Source organism: Pygoscelis adeliae, unplaced genomic scaffold (genome assembly GCF_000699105.1).
Source record: "Pygoscelis adeliae isolate BGI_AS28 unplaced genomic scaffold, ASM69910v1 Scaffold298, whole genome shotgun sequence".
Taxonomy (NCBI): domain Eukaryota; kingdom Metazoa; phylum Chordata; class Aves; order Sphenisciformes; family Spheniscidae; genus Pygoscelis; species Pygoscelis adeliae.
Genome location: NW_008825303.1, coordinates 2,816,287 through 2,837,946, shown reverse-complemented (window position 1 = coordinate 2,837,946; position 21,660 = coordinate 2,816,287). Strand labels below are relative to the sequence as shown.

General features: G+C 36.9%; 1 protein-coding gene across 1 annotated transcript in view; it reads left to right on the top strand.

Moving 5' to 3' along the window:
* Window positions 1-137: 137 nt before the first annotated feature.
* The window catches only part of NRG4 (neuregulin 4), a 22,727-nt gene continuing 1,204 nt past the window's right edge, over window positions 138-21,660 (top strand). The window contains exons 1-4 of the mRNA XM_009330067.1: window positions 138-244; window positions 5,659-5,724; window positions 9,886-9,979; window positions 17,117-17,266. Coding sequence (XP_009328342.1) covers window positions 5,715-5,724; window positions 9,886-9,979; window positions 17,117-17,266 — 254 coding nt within the window. The 5' untranslated portion in view covers window positions 138-244; window positions 5,659-5,714. The remainder of the gene's footprint in view (window positions 245-5,658; window positions 5,725-9,885; window positions 9,980-17,116; window positions 17,267-21,660) is intronic.

Sequence of the window (21,660 nt, the reverse complement as noted above, 5' to 3'; positions counted from 1 at the left end):
CTGTCGGGGCGGCCGCCGTGTGAGGCGCAGCGGGGTTTTGACAGCGTTATTCTTCTTAAAGTTCTGCCTGTTCTTTGTGTGTGTTGTTTTGCTTTTATAGACGCCAGGATTACATAACTGCGTACGGAGAGAGCAGCTGCAAGATTACACGATGCAGATTAGAGATTACGTTGATTCAGCAGATTGTCCTGTGCATGTCTGAGAAAGATTACACCAGCAGAGTTAAGAATATCCATTTGCTGTGGTAAGCTGTGGTTTAAGTAGAACAAATTAACTCAATACAAAATTAAATGCAAAAAAAGGAAGTAAAAAAACCCCCCAAGGTTAAGAATGTGCTTTAAATGGACAGAATTTAAAAAAAAAAGAGATTGAAATTCAAGTTTCAACAGTTCTCTCATATGCTGAGCCGCTGTGGCAGCTGGCGCTGGCAGCAATCAGTTATTACTGTCTGGATGATGTTTAGCTTAAAAAAAATCAAAATCAGTATTATGAAGACTAGTTACATTAGCTTCCTGATGACTACCATGGAAAAGTAAATATCTAAACTCTTATGATAGATATTTTTTAGTATCTCAAAATTATTTAAGCGATACTGCTCTGTTTTATTAAATGTCCATGTGCTAAACTGTCTCCTTGTATGCCAGTTCGTAATACGGATTTTTTGAGTTCTGATTTTTGGATCTGAGATTACTGACATTTGAGAGCTGACATTCTGATGGACACTATATCTACCACTGAGATACGAATAAAAATTAATCACTCAGTGAGAACCTTTAAGTTTTATTACATTTCAGTTGATTTCTTGGAGAGTTTAGGGATGAAACTTGGGAGCGAAAGTGCCATAGAAGAAATCAGTAAACACACAGAAGGAAAGAATAGTGTTGTGGGGTTTTTTTTTCCAAGCTTGATAGTGTTTCTTTTAATGCAAATGTCTTCTAAAATTTATTAACCCCACACACACATAAGCACACAGAAGCTCGAGACTGGAATCTCCCTCTCAAAATTACAAATATGTAGTATGACTACAAGTAGATACATTTGACAGAAGCCTCAACTGAAATGCAGCTTTGCCAACTTCTGTAGGAATATCTCATACAGTAGAACTGGGGTTTTAGATAGGAATTTGCAGTTGGTTGTAAACTACTTAGGAAATTTTAGGAATGGAAAGTTTTCCCTTAAATTTACTGTAATGTCTTAAATTGTGATTTCAACCTCATGACAACAGTTTTACCAGCTGTTTTAGTATATAATTAATCCTAGACATACTAGAGTGGGTAAAATCAAAATGTAAACCTAAAGTTTTTCTGTAGGCATTCCTAAGACAAGAGGACTCAGTCATTTGTTGCCGTTTCAGAAAACTGCAATAGAAAGAATTTTGAACAACTGTATTCAAAAAATTCACCTGTCAATCACAAGCATGTTGAGACTTGTGAGCTATTTGGCATCTGTCTTCGCTTCTGTCTTTTGTTAAGTGTGGCTATCCCATCTTAAAAGAAACTTTCAGTATATAAATGTGAGTAACACATTGTCCTTATACAAATTTGTTGTAATACCTCATCTTGAATTCTTCCTTATTGAGATCTCCATTTGTTTCAGGCAGTTTGGTGGATTTTTTCTGACGCCTGATGATTTTCTGTGCTAAAATCAGTTATGACCTTCTTATGGTAAGGGTATTAGAAGTTATCACCTAGATAACAAAATAAACAGACTCCTTTTAACAAGACTTCAGGACAGTTCCTGGCTCTTGGAGAAAATAAGAGGTGCAGACTACTAACTGCTTGATAGATATCAAGGACACATCTCACAAGGAAATTTATGTTTAATTAGCCTACTAAGCAGATAGTGCAATTTTTAAAATTTTTTCCCTTCAGTGTTTTCACAACACAAATATTTGAGCTCAGTATTGGGGCAGAATGAGATTTCACCTCTTTTGGATTTTAAAAAAGAATACATAATGCAGTAAAATCCCATTCTTGAAGACAGCTCTAAGGTGCAACTTAATCTAAATGAACAAACAATGTATATTTGAAATAGCCATGTGACTGAAATGATCTTTAATTTGGGAGGGAGTTTATATAGAGATTAATTTTAAGAATGTTTGGATAGCGAAGAACCATAAAACAAAACCCAAATCATTATTCAGTGCTTTCTTTTTATCTGCCTGTGCTCATTAAGATTTCCAGTTATCATCTTTTGGGGATTCTGCATCTCATGGATGCTTAGAACAGTTAGCCATTAAAAGTACACAAAAATAAGTGGCAATAAGGATTCTGTTTTAAGTATATGGGGAGTAAAGCACACAGGTTCATTCAAAGACAAATCTAATGAGTTCAGAAGACTTGTTCCAGCCAGCCTCCAGTATGGCCAGATATCAGCACATATTTTTGCTGAAGAGCTGAACCCATTGCAGTTTTGTGTCCGAGTGCTCAATTTGCCCAGAAATCCAATAGTAGTTCTCAAAAAAGAAAAAACTGTATTCTTTCCCCTAGTGTTTTAGTGCCCAAGAAGCACGAGAGCGCATGAATTTTCTTGCGTGGCTCACTTCCATCTGTGGTTTCTCTGCTACAGAAAAGGAACCCAGTATTTCCATCACATTTGCAGCATTCAGTGCGACACACACACACACATAGAGTTCATGCTTCATTCAGCAAAGTACTTGAACATGCTTTAACTTAGTGATTTAGGATATGGTTAACTCTAGAAATGTGATTTAAATCCTTTCCTAAACTGAAGCCCTTGTTAACGGATTCAGACTATGAAAATAAAGATACCCAGGACTTTCAAGTAATTGAAGAGGCTGAAATAGTATCAGTATATATCAGTATACACAGGTGACCTAACTTTAATGTATAAACTGTAATCTTTCAAAGAACGTATTGTTATTATTAACATCAGTTTAGATGACAAAGATGTGGGGAAAAGGGTAGAACTGATCTGAAGTTTTTTCAACAAGCTGGCACAGAGTGAAATAGGCTATATTTTAAATTTCAGATTAAAATACTCTAACTTGATACACAAAGTAATCTTTCATGAACACCCAAGATGCATGCAAGATGAACATTTCAGCATTTGTGGAATTGGATTCTTAGCTTCTGTGAGCGTAGGCTATAGCTGTGTCTTAAAAGAAGACATTGAGTTTGGAAAGTGCTAGATAGATGCTCAAATGACCTATTGTGTTTTTAGTACTGATTCAGTGCACAGATAGATGTAAGCAAGTTAGAATCGAGTTTAGCAACAATTTCTGCTATAGCGTTTCATTTTCAATATATCAGCTTACTTTTTTAATTAGAGAGTCCAATTTATTCTTTTTAGGACACAGATACATACTTAAATTTCTGTTCAGAGTGCAACAAACACCATACATGACTACCTAATGATTTACTTTCCAGTCTTTAAAAAGAAGTCACAACTACGAATGCTGTCAGCAACACCTCTTTTGAAAGTGATCTTTAGACCCAAATTGTGGTAGTTACCAGAACTTAAAGAATAGAATTATGCATACACACATACATCCTTTTGGATTGTTTAGGAAGTATTTTCACCCCCTTCCTTCGCCACCCCCTGTTTCCTTGAATATGCAAGCAACAAAGTTTGCAAATAAACAGTTAGTAGTCCCATAGCCACCTTCAAACTGTCTTGTTCTCTGCAGTCAGCTTATAAACAGTTTGTAGTATATGTAACAATTAGTCCTAGTCCAAACAGCTGATGAGAATGAGGTGCATAGCACATCCATTTAACACACTGATGCAGTAGCAAACTGTCAGCTTCCTTTAAGGAATTTTCTGCTGGATCATTGGATTTAAGCATCTCCTGAAAAAGTTCGACTTATACCGGTAGCAGCACCAGAAAGATAGTGAGATGCATACTGACAATAAGATGAAGGAAAGGAGATGCGAGATCTCCTTTTCGCAGTAGCAAAATCAAGTTATTTTGTCTGTTCAAGGACCCATATCCTAATTAAATCTGGAAAAGAGGCTAGTCTGAAATTTAGGTTATATATCCTATTTATATTTTCTGTTACGAGAGCTATTGGATATTATACAACTTTGTGGCACGTTCTGAGAAAAGGGAAAGTAAGTTAAAAAGGACTGCTTACTCCAGTAAAATACAAATTTAAATCAGATTTCTGACTGCTGCATATTATATTTTTATGATGCAATTTATATATACTACGCTATGTGAATGTTTTGAATTCAGCAATAAATTGTAGTACTGGCAACCCTAGAAAAATATGCAAGTGATTCTGTGAGCATAACGTGGTGTTACCCTATTCTGTACTTGGCCTCTGTATGCATGTTTGTCTTTGTTGTAACCTCACCCACATTGCACTACATGTAAATTTGAAGCCTATTTAACATGTATAGAATCCAGACCTTGACTGCTAAAAATAACCATCTCCAGGATGATTTATGTCTTTTAAAAACAGGATTTTAGTTCTGAAGTGAATCATGTGGGTTTCTTTCTTTGTACCACGCTGTGTTAATTGTACTTGGTTGTGTACACAAAGTAAGCAAAGTTGCATATCTGTGAGGCAGCCCAAGAGGACAGCCTTTGGGTGGGGACCTTGCAGTGTCACAGGGAACTGCCATTTCAGATTTTCTTGTATGGACAGGACACTTAAAGAGCTAGAGAAGCCATTTGAGGTCCCATGAAAAACAGAACTGTCTGCTTATACAGTAAGTACAAATGCATTATACCTTTTGAAACGGGCCTCTACAGAAAGTTGCCTTTCTACTACTAAAAGCTGAAGTACAGGCAATTATTTCTGGTAAAGTTGATAATTTATTTTATTTGATCACTTAACGGGAAAAAAATCTTTCTTCCAATATAGGACAGTTTGCTTAAATATTTACTTTATGTACAGTTTAAAGTATAATTAAGAAAAAAAGAGCAAACATTAAAAAATTATCACGTTAGGCTTGTTCAGTAACCTATTTGGTACGGTAAACCTTCACTATACCTTACAAGAAAACAGAATATAGCAATGTTAGATGTTTATAGAGTTGGCACATCTACAGAATAAGCTTCTTTTCAGCAATGTCAAGTGAAGATTGGTTTCTGTCCAGGCAAGGAGTTTCTATTCCATATTTTAAAAATAATTGTACAAGTCTTGACCTTGCTGAATTCATCCAGACATGAGAAACACTCAAGTGAAACACACACATTCTCTATGAGAAATTACAAATTGGGAAGTTCTTGTTGTGAAATGCAAGAATTCCACCACCAGGATCTTACCTGACTGATTATCAATCTGAGGACTGGTTCAACTGTATGCACTGACTTTCAAGTACAAATGTCAATTTAATTTGCTAGCCAGAAACAGTAATTTAGGTTGGCTGAAAGCATCGGGTATTACAATTCTGAATAAGCATGGCAGTTTGAAAAAAGTATTCATTGTTTAAACATGCTTTAGTGTGAATTTGGTTTTACTCTGTAGTACTGCCCTTAGGAGTTCACTGAACTTGACAGCAGACTTGAATGTTTGCCATTAACTGTGAATTAGTGGAACTTGCGTATAATATAACAGTATGTTACTGTCAAAGTACAACAAATGTCTTAGCAGCAACACTGAAAGATGCATCCCAATAGCTATTTCTTCAGGGAAAAAAGTCACTGGGATTAAAAATGACATGCTTAAATTTACATGTTTGTCTTTAGGTGCTGTTTTAGAAGAATAGCCTCTGACCAAGAATAAAAATTGTTGTCGGAATAATATGCGAACAGGTAATTTCTTCCAAGTCTTTACTTGGATGCGTATACATACATAATTAGAATTCATTAAAATTGCAATGATCTTGACAGCTGCCATTGGGATTGTCACAACTGCTCCATAGGGCTGTCTTCACTTACTAGTCAGCAAACTAGAGTTCACCAGTCAGTGGTGCAAATTCTCTTAAGGAGATGTTTGCTTTGATCAGTCCTAATATGTCACAGTTCTCTATTGATTAGCATACAGTCCAAAGTTGCCTGTAAGTGAGGAAGCATGCATCAGCCCCTTTATCTTCTGTCAACATTGCCCACTCCTCCCCCTTCCCTTTTTTCTTCTAGCAGACTTCAGGATTAGACAGTCTGTAGTATTTTAGCCTCTGGACTAGACAAGACAGCTGAGTCAACGTGTGGATTATCAAGGCTGGCTTGGTTCTTTGGGGGTTAAGGTGGTGTTGAGCCTTTATTTGTTTTTCTTTTTAATAGATAGGACAGTCAGGTTACAAAAGTTTAAATGCAAACAGACAAGATAGTTTAGGGACAGGTTTTCATGCATGTCCTCAAAAAGAGTAACTGAGAGTCAGTGTATTTAGAGGCCGCTAATACCTCTGCCAGTTTTAAGTATTCACAGTCTAGCATTAGAAAGAACAATCTTGTTTCATTCCTCTTCATTTCTCCTCCCACCAAAACCCGACTTTTTAAAAAAGTAACTTTTGTGTCCTGCTTCTCTTTATTTAATCTCTCACATAGAAGGATATATCAAAATACGTATTTATACACATTATGTAGAACATATGTTGGTAGAGTTTCTACAGTTGTATTAATTGAAAAGCTAAATCTTTCGTATTTTTTTTTAATTGCCCATCGTCACTTGACTTGTTAAACTTTTCCATCTTGATTATGGCAGTCTGAATATAGTATACATTTGACTTTCAAAGCATACAATTTGCATTTTTAGGTTAATATAATGTATTGACTTACTTCATGAAAAAACATAACACATTCACCGATGCTAATGTAATTGGGTTTTGGCTTGTATTGAACCCCTTCTGATTCTCCAGTATACGCTTTTGCATCATTGACTATAAATTTAAAGGGATAAACTGTTGCTTTCATACTTTCCTGTCTATAAATACAGAGCTGTAGCTTTCAAATTTGATCCAAACTACTGCATTTCAGTAAAGTGGGTATGGAATACAATAATACATATTTTTGTATTGTAGCAAAACCCACTACTACTAGTAATTAATAATATTTTTTTTTTAGTATTAGAGCATCCTGAATTTTCTTTTATTCTCTTTCATAATTCTGTCACCTACTTTATACTGTATTACTCTGGTACTTCCAATAAGTAGTAGCAAAGTATTAATACACAAAATAGAATTAATGAAAAGCACAATTGGATGGAAAATGGGGCACCTGATCTACATGGACATAGAGGTTTCTTCAAATATCTCATTACTGGTAAAATTAAGGTTACCATTTTTCGCTTAGCACTGGAAAGAAGTCTAGCTCTAGAAAGAAATAGCCTATAGTGACATTGTCTGTAATTACAATCAAAAAGGTTTTGAAGGCTTCCTAGGCACTTTTTGTTCTCTCTCTCCACCTCTCTCACTTTTCCCTAATAGGCCTAAGACAGAGTGCCTGAGGTATTTTGCCAGAACAGAAATGTCTATTTGGACTGCAGAGCCGGTCCTTAATACACAGATCACACCGTAACAGTGAGGGAATCATTCTCTCAAATGTTCTGAGACATGAATGACTGGAGGCATTTCGTTTTCTTCAGTACTCTACCACTATGCCAGTGTGAGACAGGCCTATTTCTGCATAAAGATGAAGAAAAGAAATAGAACCATAAGGCAGGATTTTAAGGAGACTAACAAGTTCTCATTAATTCTCATGAGAATTTCTTTGAAGGCTTTCCACGAGCTGTCTAAAGGGATTTTTCTGTGGGGTCCACCTTCCATCATCTCGCTTTTCCATCTGGTGGAATTTCAAGAACACTTAACTCCCTCAGATGCTTAATAGAGTTGAGAGCAGGTCAAAGTTGAGAGTTTTACTTTTTCTCTCTTGATTCTTATAATTGTGTAGATATCCCGATACAATGTTCATGTATTCAATATCCTCTCTTCATTTAAGGAAGGATGTAGCCTTCAATTTAATTACACTGTCACAGAAGTTCCACTGTTATGTTTGAATAGACTAAAATCAAATAATTTATAGTTCTGGTTTAAGAACCTGCTTGCTTTTTTCTGTTACCATTTTATTCCTATTGCAATTGTACTGTTACCCATGCAAAATAATTTTTAAAGTCTTTTAATAGTGAACTTGCAGTAAATGAATTGCCAATAGACAAGCACAGAAAGCTTCAGAGTTAAAATAAATTTCCATTTAACTTCTAACAAGGTAGGGCAGAACACATTTCTGTTAGGCCACATCCTGAGCCAATGCAACAAGATCAAATATGAACAATCTTTACAGCCTTACCTCTCCCCTCCTCCAGCTCCCTAATTTATCTGCACACATGCACAAAGGTCTAGTTACCATTTGGATGCTGGCACTTTGATAACATGAAACTGAATTCCTGTTGAGCTCTGCAGTATAACTGCCTTTGTCTTAAAATAATATAAGGACTTTACTCACACTCCTACGTCAATATGCCATCAGAAATGGAAGCATGTATGAAAAGATGGGAGAGTGGAATTACTGGAGATGGTCTAGAGGGTAGCAGGATGCACGATGTTTTTGTTGCACAGGGTTAGAAGTAGCTAAGCTTTCCTGCTACTCTTAGAAAAGTCAGGTTTATTTTATACACAAAGCTGTAGAAGGTCCCTCTAGGGTAGAATGTCTTACAGCCACACTTCCTCACTTTTTTCTGCAGAAATAAAGGAGAACCCTAACTCTTTTTCCTGAAGGACAAATAAGAAAATTAAAATCTTGATTCCTCTTAAACAACACTATATTTTGTATAGAACATGTCTTCTATACATAAATAGCGGGACAGCAGAATTCTTATTTTCAGAACTGGGAGAAATAACAGCAAACACCACCTAAAGTGTGAGGTAACACATGATTCTCACGCTTGTGATGTCAGAAGATTGCTCTATTTTTCTTTTGATTGAGATATTGTGGTTTCATAAGATTGAAGAAATATATATGAGTTACTGATGCATTAAATGTATCATAAATATATGCAGTCCAACTTCCAAATTTAGACTGCTTTCAAAAAGGGTGAAATGGTACAGTGAAATGATATTCTATTTAAGCATAAAATGGACAACTGCTGCTACGAGTGCCAACATTAGTATCCTCTATTTTGGGTTTTATTAGAATGCCTAATTGTGTTTAAAACACTAACAATTCATATAAGCAGCCTATTGAGTTAGAAAAAAGCCTTTTTGAGATCTGTGAAAATTACATTGTACCAGGCAGTCTTCTACATAAGTGACACTTCATAGGCTAGCTCCTCCATTGGTTGTTAAAAATTGGGGTGGGAAAACCTGGTGGTATCCAACTGCGCTATGATTCAGCTCCTAATACAGCTTGAAGCTGTCTCAGAGTGTCCTGGTCCACACCTGAGACTATTCTCGGTTTATCTGTACTGACTCCGGTTCTCTCACAGAAGCTAGTTAAGCTAAAGATAGTTTGCGCCACTGGAACAGGACAAACCAGACTTCATACAGGTCGTTCTGTGGATCGCTGTACGCAGTATGGCTTGCGGTCATGAAAGGCAAATGAAGTAACGGAGAATTCAAAAGTTTTTCTCGCTGCAAGAGAAATCTTACAGAATCATAGAATCATTAAGGTTGGAAAAGACCTCTAAGATCATCAAGTCCAACTGTCAATCTTGCATTTATTCATGTAATTTAGGTGCTTTACATCTGATGTGGTGATAAATTTGTGATCTTTTTGCTTATTGTTAAATGAAACAATTCTGCAAGACAGATAGTGCTATCTGTTGCTGGCCTGGAAGGCAAGACTGATAGCCTTATTCGTTCATAGGGTGGTTTTGTTTGTGTGTGGTGGTTTGTTTTGGTGGGGGGTTTTTTTGTTTGGTTTTGTTTTGTTTTTTAAGGAAGCCACCCACAGTCCCCAAAAGTATAATTAAGATCTCCTTCTATTGATAAAAATACAGAAGTGTCTATTTTTCTCTGTGTTTGTTTTGGTCTTATTTTTAAGATCATGAAGAGCTCTGTGGCACCAGTTATGGATCTTTTTGTCTAAATGGAGGGATTTGTTATATGATTCCTACTGTATCCAGTCCATTCTGCAGGTCAGTGAAACTAAAGCTTGTGTGTTTAAGTATTGGACAGTAGCTGTCTAAAACTATTTCTCCATTTTGCTTCTTTAAGAAATTACTGTTAAAATGTTATATAAAAGAAAATGCCTATTACCTATGGCTGTTCCAAATTCAGTAATTCATGCTCAGATTACTTATCTAGCTTGCAGAGACATGACAATATGAGAAAAATGAACGTGTATACTTGGTGTATACTTGTTTGACAGGTGCAACAGTACTCAGTTACGTGTGCATTCAGGATGATATCTATATTTAGAGCCATATTTCCTCTCCTCATTAGAATACAGAAAGGAACAAAATACCCTTTGCCTCATGGAGTATAGACTGTAGGAGAGGCATTCAGAAAGGCAAAGTACATTCCCAGTTTTTCTTCCAGATGAATCGTATTGCAAAAATTCTTATAACATAAAATGGTCTGACCTGAACAAAATGAAGAGGCACAAAAAGGAATATAATCTTTTAAGGGGAAAAAAAGAACATAATTCAAGACCCACTATGTTCTCTGAATCTCACTGAAATACTCAAAGGGCAGCTTTACAGTGACAGCCAAAGACCACTTGATAAAGAAACATCAAGGCAGCAAATATAGATACTTCTTACACCATTTGTTTATGGGACCATTCTTCTTTTTGAAGCCCATGCAGCACACTGGAAAAGAAGCACTTCCTATTTTTGCACGTGGATACATTTCCTGCATAAATACAGCCCTATCCTTTTATTTTCTCATTTAGATGCCTAATTAAAGTATTTCTTTCTTTTGTTTGGGACAGTTCAATTTAAACATTTAAACTCAAGCATATAAACTCATCTAGTAGATGAGGACAGAAGAGGAAGTTTTGTGGTAAATGCTCATTGAAAAATATACACAGCATATCACTGTCATTAAGCGTATTGTCCAATGTCATCCAATGAATCAGATCCAGAAGTGAGGATAAAGCTCGGAAGTGCTGTATGATGATGATTTATTCTAACTGCTAAACCTTGCAAGCTTATGCAATGTAAAACGAATACTACACACACAAAAAGTGTAGTTGAAAATGTTGAAATATGTGTGGTTTTTTTCTAGAAGGAATCCCATATTATTGATATTAAAATACTTAAATGAAAAAAGAATGCTGAGACTAGACAGCATCAGTTACCCAATTTCAAAGCACCCTCTCAACTATTGCTAGACTGTGTAATGAGGAAGGTGTATTTGATGCAATAACTGTAAATATGAAGTAACAAATACTCAGAACAATTCATTCTTCAGGAGCACAAGTTAGTCAGCATAGATAATTTCCACTTTAAAAGGGCTCCAAATGAATTCATTTGTAATTCAGGTACTAGAGGATTTTATAATCTGCTGAAGCAGAAAAGTAACATCTTAAGAGCATTTCTGTTACACTCAGGCAATCTTACTGCATTTAAATTATCAAGTATTTTTCTTCTGTATCTAGTGGTTGATTATGAAGATATATGGGTTTAAATAGAAGCATTCTATTTAAGCATGTCCTCATTCTAAGCATGTTCCTTAATCAGTCAGAGAAGGCTAATTATAGATGAGAAAGGTTTTGTTTACACACAGATATCTTAGTAATCAGCAGTGATGTGAATAGAAACAACAGAATAAATGCATCGCTCTTCTGCAGAATTCAGAAAAATATTCGGTGCTTTGGAACTTCAAGACTGGCATCATCACACAGTTGCGCAAAGTTTTCTTTGATGCAGGTTTCTGCCAAATCCCACCTAAAGCTTCCAAGTGTTCTCAAACGATCATCTCCCACCAACAGAAAAACTGAATCAGTTTTAGACTCAAAGGCAGAATGATCGTTAGTACAGCATTGATTAAAAGGGGGAAATGGAGCAAGAACAGACTAACAAACTGTAAAAATACCTTAAAACACATTTGCCTTGACATGCTACTTATTTACACAGATGTGTTGTGCTAAACATAGTTAGTCCAGATTACCTGATGCAACATCACTGGAAGTAATTTCACAATGTAACTGGGAAAATTGCGTCATTCTTTAGAAATACGTATTTTGTAGCATGCTAACAAATTAAGAGCCACTGTTTACTTTTGGAATTTCAGTTATTTTTACCATTCAGAAATGGATATATATGCAAGGTAGAGATTTAATAGAAACAAAACATTAGTTGGCCCCCCTCCCCTGTGCAACATTAGCAGATTTTAAATACAGCTGATGTGTGTTAAAACATGAAGTTGCTCAGCTGCCATCTTCCCTCATTCCTTTCTTAACAATGAGTTAATGTTCTCGGCAGCCAAAGGCGCACCTGTCACCACAAACAAGATGAGCTTCAAACCCAGGAATGCTCAAATGTACTAAACAAACATGCAGCAGAATGGAGAAGGATGGAAAAGCGTCTGCCTCAGGTGTATCATAAAACATGAGGCTGAAAGCTGCCTCAGCACCTGATGTGCAGCTGTCCCGTAATCATTAATTAACGCAGTGCAGAATTAAGATTTTGTTGTCTGAGGGGAAGCTCTGGTATTTCTGCTTTGTCTTACGCATGGCAGATTTCTGAGAGCCGCCTTTCTGTATTTCAGACAAAATACAGATAGTGCAAGACCACACTAACGCAGATCCTCTGCTTCTGAGGGCAGTACACACAGAAATTAATAGTGAATGTTCTCCTTTTGAGGAGGGGATCATATTCTGGAGAGGGCAGTGCGTTCAGGCTAAGTACTGCAAAGGACGGAGGTAGACCTTAGAAATCTCCTGCCTGAAATTCTTGTGCATGGTTAAAGGATATCTCCACTTTCCCCTTCCTTTGCTTCTACCCTCATCCAATCCCTCCTCCACCTTTCCTATACTAATCCAATAAATCCCATGCAAATTCCTTCTATCACTTTCTGTATACCCATCCTTGCCTGGCTCTTTCTCTGAGATGGGTCCTTCATTCTCTTTTTCAAATATCCCCACAAGTGATACACTTACTGTGCTGTAAGCCTTCAGAATATACACACTGCAAGTTGCCAGTGAAGGGCTTCCCACTCATCTGGGCTTTTCTTCTTTCTCTGCCTCCAAAACTATACTTTCACATACCCCAGGCTCTTCTGAAAACACAGTGTCCAATTAGTATTTTTCAATTCTGCTTTTAGCTTGAAAAGTAGGAATAAAAGTTAGAATACACACCACAAGTATGGCAAAAAAAAAGTCATTAATTAAGATTTATTTTTAATGGGACATAAGATAATGCTTCATTTTATATTTTATTTGTTTGAAAAGTATTAGCGATCAGAATGCCAGATCATTGCCAGATATGGTAAAGCTTGCCATATAAACACATAGCTAAGGGAGCTCTAGGGGAAAATAACCCATTCCTTCAACTTCTCTTCAGTCGTAGCATGAGTTTTATTTTACTATGTATATGAATACAGCTTCACAGTAAGTTTTGAAACTCCTCTGAACACAAAACTTTATAAAAAGCTGCTTAGGTCTTCCAACTAACTTTGCCATTGCTTATTCACTTTGGCTTTAAATTCTTTTTCGTACTTACTAGACACCCTTATAGTGTATGGATTAGGACAACTTTTAGGAGCCTGCAGACTAAAGATTATGGTGATTTTGAAGCTCATAGCCATGTAATCTGAATGGCATTGACAAGCAGATAATTTTTCAGCTGTCTTTTTCTGCTTAGAGCTTTGTATTTACATGGAAGTGATTTTTATACCAAGAAGCATCCAGTTAAAGGAAGACTAAAGGAAAACTAAAGTCAAGACTCTCATAGTATAACTAAGCAATGGGGGTCTGTGTGCATGTTTGACTCAAATCCTACTTCCGTTTTTAAAGTCTGTCAGTTACTTGCTTATGATGCCCACCTTAGAGTCTGGAAGAGAAAGAAACCTTACCTTCTTACCTGAATCAGACAGGCAGCGGACCACTTGCACTGTCTCGTGATCTGCGTCTGCAAACGAGACAGCAGTAATGTCTTGTGTTATTGGAGGGCTGTTACACTTACATTTTAGTTACTGATCAGATTGTAAAGGATCAATATAATGGCAGACCCGCTGGTCGTCATCTGACATCTTATCCAATGCAGTCTATTTCCTTCCACCTTGTATTGATGCCGATATGGGTAGTTTTGATTAATATCCTATGGTGAAAGATTCTGTGGGTTTCTTTACATATATTATGTTAGTGTTTTGTCTCCAGCACAGCTCCTCCAGTTAAGGCTGGCTCATTTCATCTGACAAGAGGTGTGGGCGTGTGTGCATGCGTGTGCAGGCATCTAGGAAAGCAGAAATCTGGACACTATCTGAAAATGGGAGTTTCTAGTCTCACAGCTTTTTCTCAAACATTTGAAGGCTGTTGTCTTTCAACTCTGGTTGAGTTGGAAATTCTAATTTCTTAGAGGAGGGAAGACCTTTTTTCCATTTTAAAAATCAACTTTGGAATGCTACATAGTAGGACCATTTAAAGCCAACAGACAGCACATGCTGAAACAGCAGGCTAACAGCATGCAGGTGATGTGCAACAGCAATACCTGGCCTAGTGACCACCAGACTTAATTAGTGTAACTCCCTCTTAGTATAGCCTAGGAGCAGGCTTCTCCCTCTTTTGCACTCGTTCATTCAAGAGCAGAAGCACAGTTGCCTGCCGTATTAACAACTGCAAGTGTGTCATGCTTAACTTCTGCTCTACTTGTAGGCATCCATTACAAGCAAGATAAACTATGAGTTGCTACTGACTTTTAAGGCTGTGTATAGTAAGACTGACTACCTCTAGGAGACACTATATAGATACCATCATAGCCCAGATGCTTGTTAAAGACTACTTTTCTGTCTTGCTTGCAGTCACTGTGTATGTAACTCCACTGAAATTATTAGAGCTCTGCTAATGCAACACGATAAGCAGATCTTCTGAGTGAGTTCCACTGGTAGTTATTGAAGTCTGCTTAGCTTCTTTCCCACCAATTAGGTGGGAAAGGACTTACAGTAGAAACCTTTCCCTCTCTTGGTTGTCTTAAAGCATCAGTTGCTTCTGTATTTAACATTGTCCTTCACCTGTTTGTACAGCAGCACTGATGACTTCATAAAAGCTTGTGCAAGCCAATATTTGAACATTTGGATTTTCAGAAATGCCCTAACTGTAGCAGTGCCTGTTGGTAAGGTCACATTAGCTGTAATTTTGTTTATTTAAATGTAACCAAAAGATACCTCATCTCAATTTTCCTGTTTCTATGAAAACCTCCATAATTTTCAGCTTATATGACAGTATTTTCTACATCACAACATTCTCTAACCCTAGCCTTTTACCTAATCCTATATGCAACTCTCTTCAGATAGAATGAGTCTTCTCTTCCTCCTGCTTCATTTTTCTCTCTAGGCTACTGACTTACTCCCTTTACACTCATTCTCTAGAACTTTTCCATGAGCCTTAGTTTGATGCCAAAACCTATGTATTTTTTTCCTGTATGATTTTAGCCTTGCATTATTCTCCAGTTTTCATTGGTATTCAAGAATACGTCTATGAATTTTATATTCCATTTTCTATCCCTGTTATTCTATTCAGCTCTCCAAAGCATTTCTCTCCCACTTGCTAGAGAACAATGCCCCACTCAAACTACACTTCTATTCTTAAAGTATTCTACAGTATTTCAGAAATAGGCCACTGAAATGCCACTATACTTACAGTAAATATCTGGAATATTATCTCAAGCAATCAGAGCAGACTGGCTACCCTTCCGTCTCCCAGCAGTCAAACATAGTAACTTTGAAAAGTCTCACATTGTCCTTAGTAAACGGTGGTTGTTTGATCAGTTGCACAGCTTTAATATATGATGATAATTGAATCTTTTTTCCTAGTGTCTAAATCTTCCATTTTATTTCCAAAGGCAAAGAATTAAAAGAAACGGTAGTAATTCTTTGTGCAATAGTTTAGACCAGTAGTACTGAAATAGTGGTCCACAACCTACAGAAAGCAGTGCTGGGAGTCACATCAAGCATGCCTGGTGGTATGCTCACAGTGATCCATTCGTCTTATTTAGATATGCTAGATATCTCTCTTGGCTGCTCTTCCCCACTCCGCCTTCTTATCCCTCATCTGAAATTATACCTTGCAGCTGCCAATGGCAGTTGAGAACTTCAAGTATGTTACGGAGTTCAGCCCATTTTTCTCAGCTGGAGCCTGAAATTGCTTATGTCACAGATTATTATGACTTCAGTGCTAGAAATAGCAAGAAGGAGCAAGATCTTTAGTAATACAAATAGAGAGAAGCAAATTTAAATACATAAAAGATACATGCAGGATGTAGTTATTGAATGAAGTGCTTTCTGTTTTCTGTAATGCAATAAATTCCTTAAGAAAACTTAGCAGGATAAGTGCAAAATATAAGACGAATATTAGTTTAGCTTCTTTGACTCAATATGAATTACTAAACCATTCATTTTATTTATTTTTAATAAAATATCATACCATTTTACTATGGTAAAATACCATATTCATTTTAATCCCTTCTTCAGAAGAAGTTTTCAGAAGCTGAATACATAAAATAAGCATAGTAGAGAAGACTTTTAGCTAGGTCTCTCCAAGAGAGGGTTATTCACCAAGCATGTAACATGTTCTGTCGTGAACTATTACACTGCATAAACTGCTTTTGCAATTTAAGGTGTACTGTGTCTCAATGTATTCCCATTTCCTTGATCTATTCAGCTGACAGTACTAGCTCTTCAACAAAGAGCTAGAAAGTTACATGAAAGGGGGAAAAGAAAGCATGACTACTGTGTGAGAACCAGTGGGATAACACAGTTAACACTAAAGAGGTGGATTTAATTAGTTAAATCTGCCAGTGGGGGAGGCAGATCTAACTGCAAAGTACACCATTGTGAAGTATATTGCTAATCCAAGGAATGTATTAAGAAAGATATGGTTTAATATATAAAAGCAGTATGGTTCAGAATATAAACTTGATGCCCAACATGCCCAATTCCCTTTGTTCCAGAAATGAGTGGAAATTCCGTAAGAAAACTTGCTGTAAAGCAAATATAAACCTTGATTTATGCCATAACAAGTTCTCTCCCCACTGAAGACCAAAAGAAACCTTTGTGCTTTTCATATTAGATGACAAGTCACCATCTAATCTGAATAAAACTTGGTTTCCCAGGTGTATTGAGAATTACACAGGAGCCCGTTGTGAGGAAGTTTTGCTGCCTAGCATCAAGTCCCAAACAAAAGGTGACCTGTTTGCAGCTTTCTTGGCTTCACTTCTTCTTCTAGGAGTTCTTGTAATTGGAGCATTCTACTTCCTTTGCAGGTAAAAGTGCTTCAGAGTGCTGAAGCTATTTAATCAAGTAGAAATTTCTTCTGGTAATCATGTACTAATTATTTGAATGTAAAAGTATGTGATGAATTATCCATAAGGTTTGTATGGTTATTCAGCATAATTAATGTGGATGTCTCAACTTGTTGCTTGTAATATTTTACTTACTGGCATGTAGTTTTCTCAATGTCTTTTCTAAGCTATTACTTATAGTTACTTTGTAAAAAATACATGTAGTATACCCATTTCTGAGAGATTTTACAGTCTACCTAGAGTTAGTGCTAACATTTTAAAACATTAGTCAACCCTTATGTTGTCCAAAGATTGAGAAGTAGAAGCAAATTACCAAAGTGCTAGGGATCAGAAACTGTTCCACTGCATTGAATTGGCAGCCAAACCAACTGGTGCCATTAGCTCCCAATTCCTTTACAGCTCCTGGTTTAAAAAGGAATACTAAGGAAAGAATCAAATTCAAGAATAATCCCAGGTAGATGTTTATTAACTAACTAACATCTAGAGCAAATCAGAGGGCTAAGTCATTTATCCAGGATGATCCATGTTTGAGTAGCATGAAAATGTCAGTGCTAGACAGCAGGTGCTGCAGGTTTGGTTTTAGTAGCATTTTAGGCATATTAGGACTTCGAATGAAAACACGTAAGCAATTATTGGGGTTAAGTCAACTATTTGATGCTGTACATATATCTGTACAGTATATCAGTACAGTTATACCAAAACCAAGCAAACTTACTCTCTGCATTTATGTACGCAAGTCAACCTATGTCCCCTCTTGTTTTTAGAGTGCAGCACTTTTTGTAAGAGCTCATTTTGTCATATACTGCTAATACGTATTTATGCCCTTATGAGGCAAGTTACTAGGCCCCTGTAATTCTTAGCCATCACAGACTTGCAGCCTCTTCCTATTACTCCTATGCTGCATTTCTCCTTGGTTACGATAACCTAAGGTTCTTGCAATTCTGTTCTTTGCTCTCCCATAATCACATTGCCAAATCAACCTCTCTGATCAGTGTCTTTCAATGAGCGACCTTTGGAATAGCTGGTCTAGTTTTACCTCAGCTGCTGTCATGGAAACCCATTGAATGCCAGTTTTTCCCATAGCTGAATGTATTTAGAAGAGATAGAAAGCATTTGATAAAACAGAGTTTGTATAAAAAAAAACCCCTTGTTGTAGAGGATACCCCCCACCTTAGTCATTTTAGTTAAATTAATCCTGTCTTAGCAGTGGGACACCACAGCAGTTGTTCGCTAAAGAACATTTGCAGATTACTATAAAGTTATTAGAATAGAATACAGCTTTAACTAACTAAAGAAAAATTCATTCAAGTCTCATAGAGGTACGGAGAGTATTTCTTTAGAAGTAAAGCTTGTCTCTGAGAAGAGAAAAAAAGTCTTCAGGGAGCAGAGAATTCAGAGAGTAACCTGTGAAAAGATCCCTTTCTTCTTGCATACAGTAACATTAGGGAAGGCTGGAGACACAATTTACTGAGTTTTATGGTCAAAGAGCCTTGTATTGCAAAGTACAGAAGCTTAGAATAACAGCAATGACAGGTCTGTGCAAGTCTTTTATTAGACAGTTGGAAGATGAACCTCAACTACTCTATTTCTTTATAAGAAATCAATTTACTCAAGCTTTACCTAACTGGCAGAACAAGTGGTAGGACCTCTTTATTAGAGAAATAACAAGGGCAGCAACTCAGTCTTAACATAGTTGCCCTTGAACCTATCTTACATACCAGACTAGCTTGGGAAATCTCATAAAATCATGATCAACTTCTTCAGTGTAAAGAAAAGAACGGGACTGGCTAAAAATTGTCTTGTCTTACCTTTACACTTCAGAGACTGATGTAGCACAATCATCTTCTGCTAGAGAACTCATCTATAAAGGAAACACTTTACATCTAAAAGTCCTTATCTCTTGACTGAAGTGACCAACATATAAGAGGAGTCTCAAGGGGATACTTTAACCTACTCCCCTCTTTTCAGCTGTATAAACAAGTATTATTGCTAGCAGCTGTCAGTAATATTTTTTCCCAAGATTTGATCTACCACCTGTATCATAACATTCTGGAAGAGGGTGGAACTGGGGCTTGTAAGGGTTAGCTGAGAGTTTGCGTCATCCTTCACTTGTCCTCTTGACAGGATATATTAAATTTAAAATGTTAAGAGAAACATTGTGCTATCAAGTTTCCACTATTACACTTTATTGACAAATATGTTTGATCCAGAATCAGAAAGCAGAGAGTTTTTTCCCCCATATTGTGTGTTAGTAAGCATTTCTGTGGCTCTTTCAGCAGAGGATTCTAGTGCGGTTTTAGTATAAACAGTAATGCAATCTGGAGGGACGCAGAAGAGGAGATATTAATTGCAGTTTAGGATACAGAAACTGAATGCCTAAAATTATACATCAAATCTTTCAGAATTTAGGAAATCAGTGCTCTATTTTCTTGTCCCTGTCATCACTTGTACCCCACTTCCTTTCCAAGTTTTCTTCCTCTCAGGCTGCTTAGGGCAGATTTCAGGACCAGGCATGTGTGAGTGCATTTAATGCTCCCTACAAACAAATCCATTCAGCATGCAAGGGTGGAGAGAAAGGATTTCATTGCTCTGCTTATAAAACCAAATCATAAGTAACGGCGAAAGTAACCCATAAAAGAAAAGGGCTGTATAGGAAAAGCTCTGGGTGAACAGTGGGAAATAATTCTCCTTTTATATTTAGCTGAGTCATCACATTTTTATCAGCCGAGGATTTATTTTTCTCCAATCTGCCAACAATCTGCTGTTAAGCTGATTTCATGCTATATTTGATTATGTACTAGGCTTCATCAAGATGGTATGCTTTGGGAGAGCAAATGTACAAGGAGAAGGAGGAGAGAGAATCAAAGATAATGAAGAAACAGACAGTATTTGAAATGGCTAGAGGGCAAGAATGATGGAAAGTAGAACAAAATAAAGATAGAGGAAGGGAACTGAAGGTCTGAGTGAAAGGAACAGCAGAGAATGGAGGGAGGGAAGAGGGAGAAGTGGTCAAGGACTGCTGATGGAAAAAAAGCAGCTTAGAACTGGAAAAGATAAACAGTAGTCTAGGGTTAAACCTCCCACTGTTGCTGGAACCTGCTGAAGGAAAGGCTACCGTAGAGCTATCGTAGCGAGTCTCAGGTTGATAGAATATAATTCTTTAGGTAGTGAAGTGTGAGTAGCTTTAATTTACTTTCTGAAAAAATTATGAGGAATGTTGTAGCAAAGACAAGACTATGCTTTTATGTCTCCTCAAAGATGAGTCTTGTAAAACAATTTTACATCATGTTGTAGGAATTCGTAAGAACAGCACTGTCCACACCCAAAATTAATGTGAAAACCAATTCAGTACATTAGCTTCCTGTTATTTTACCAAGTTTTCTCCAGGAATGTGTTGTTTCATAGGCAATAAACGTTGCTTCTCTGTCAAAGGGGGAATCCTTTCAAGAGCTTGCTCAGTTCTGTTTGCTACATTCCTGTAAAAGCTCAGCACATAAAACTATTGCTATTTCTAACTCTTGGGATTCACTAGAAGATACGGCAACATGCCAACAGTTGTATTTGAGCAAAGATAGTAAAATATTTACACTGTGAATGTAAAACTTATCCATATATATGTATTAAATCAGAACTGGTTTTATAAGGGTGATTTGCTATTTAACAATGAAAAAATGTCTTGGATTGGAGTAGGCTTCTGTGCAGCTTTAGGCCCAGGAGCTGCATAACCTGTTAGCAGAACAGAGAGTATGGAGGTAGAGCAAATCCAGATCTAGCCGCTCTCTGTCTTGAAACACACACCCCCCCCACCGATAAATGGTACTGATAAAGCCTATTGTTTTGACCTGGGGAAAACAGGAAAGTGTGCAAAAATCCTTGCTATTACATTGTTACTGGGGTAACAAATGGCATATTTTGCTACAAGCAATTCACCTGTCAGTACAGGTCCATCTGGCCTTCTTTCTCCAGAAACATATTGTACCAGGGTTGCTGGAAGAAGAATAAGAAAGGTAGCTGATTAGTATAGATTCCACATAAGCCAGCTTTTATTTAAAAATGATAGAGGCCTGAGTGCCACACACACAGCTTAGAGGAATAGAGAAAACCCTAGTGAAAATGTAACATAAATCTGCTATTCATTTCTGTGCTTTATTATAAGTCCGTGTTGAAATGCCAAATTACCTGTAAGATAAATGTATACTGATGAACAGGAACTCAGCCAGCCAAAACAACAGGGTTTAGGAATAAAGCCATTTAAGCTGTCCAAGACAACAGACTTTGTGGAGGAGTTATATCACCACAGGACACAAACTGGACAGAAAGGAGAATAGCTCATGACTCTTCTCAAGAGAGCAGAT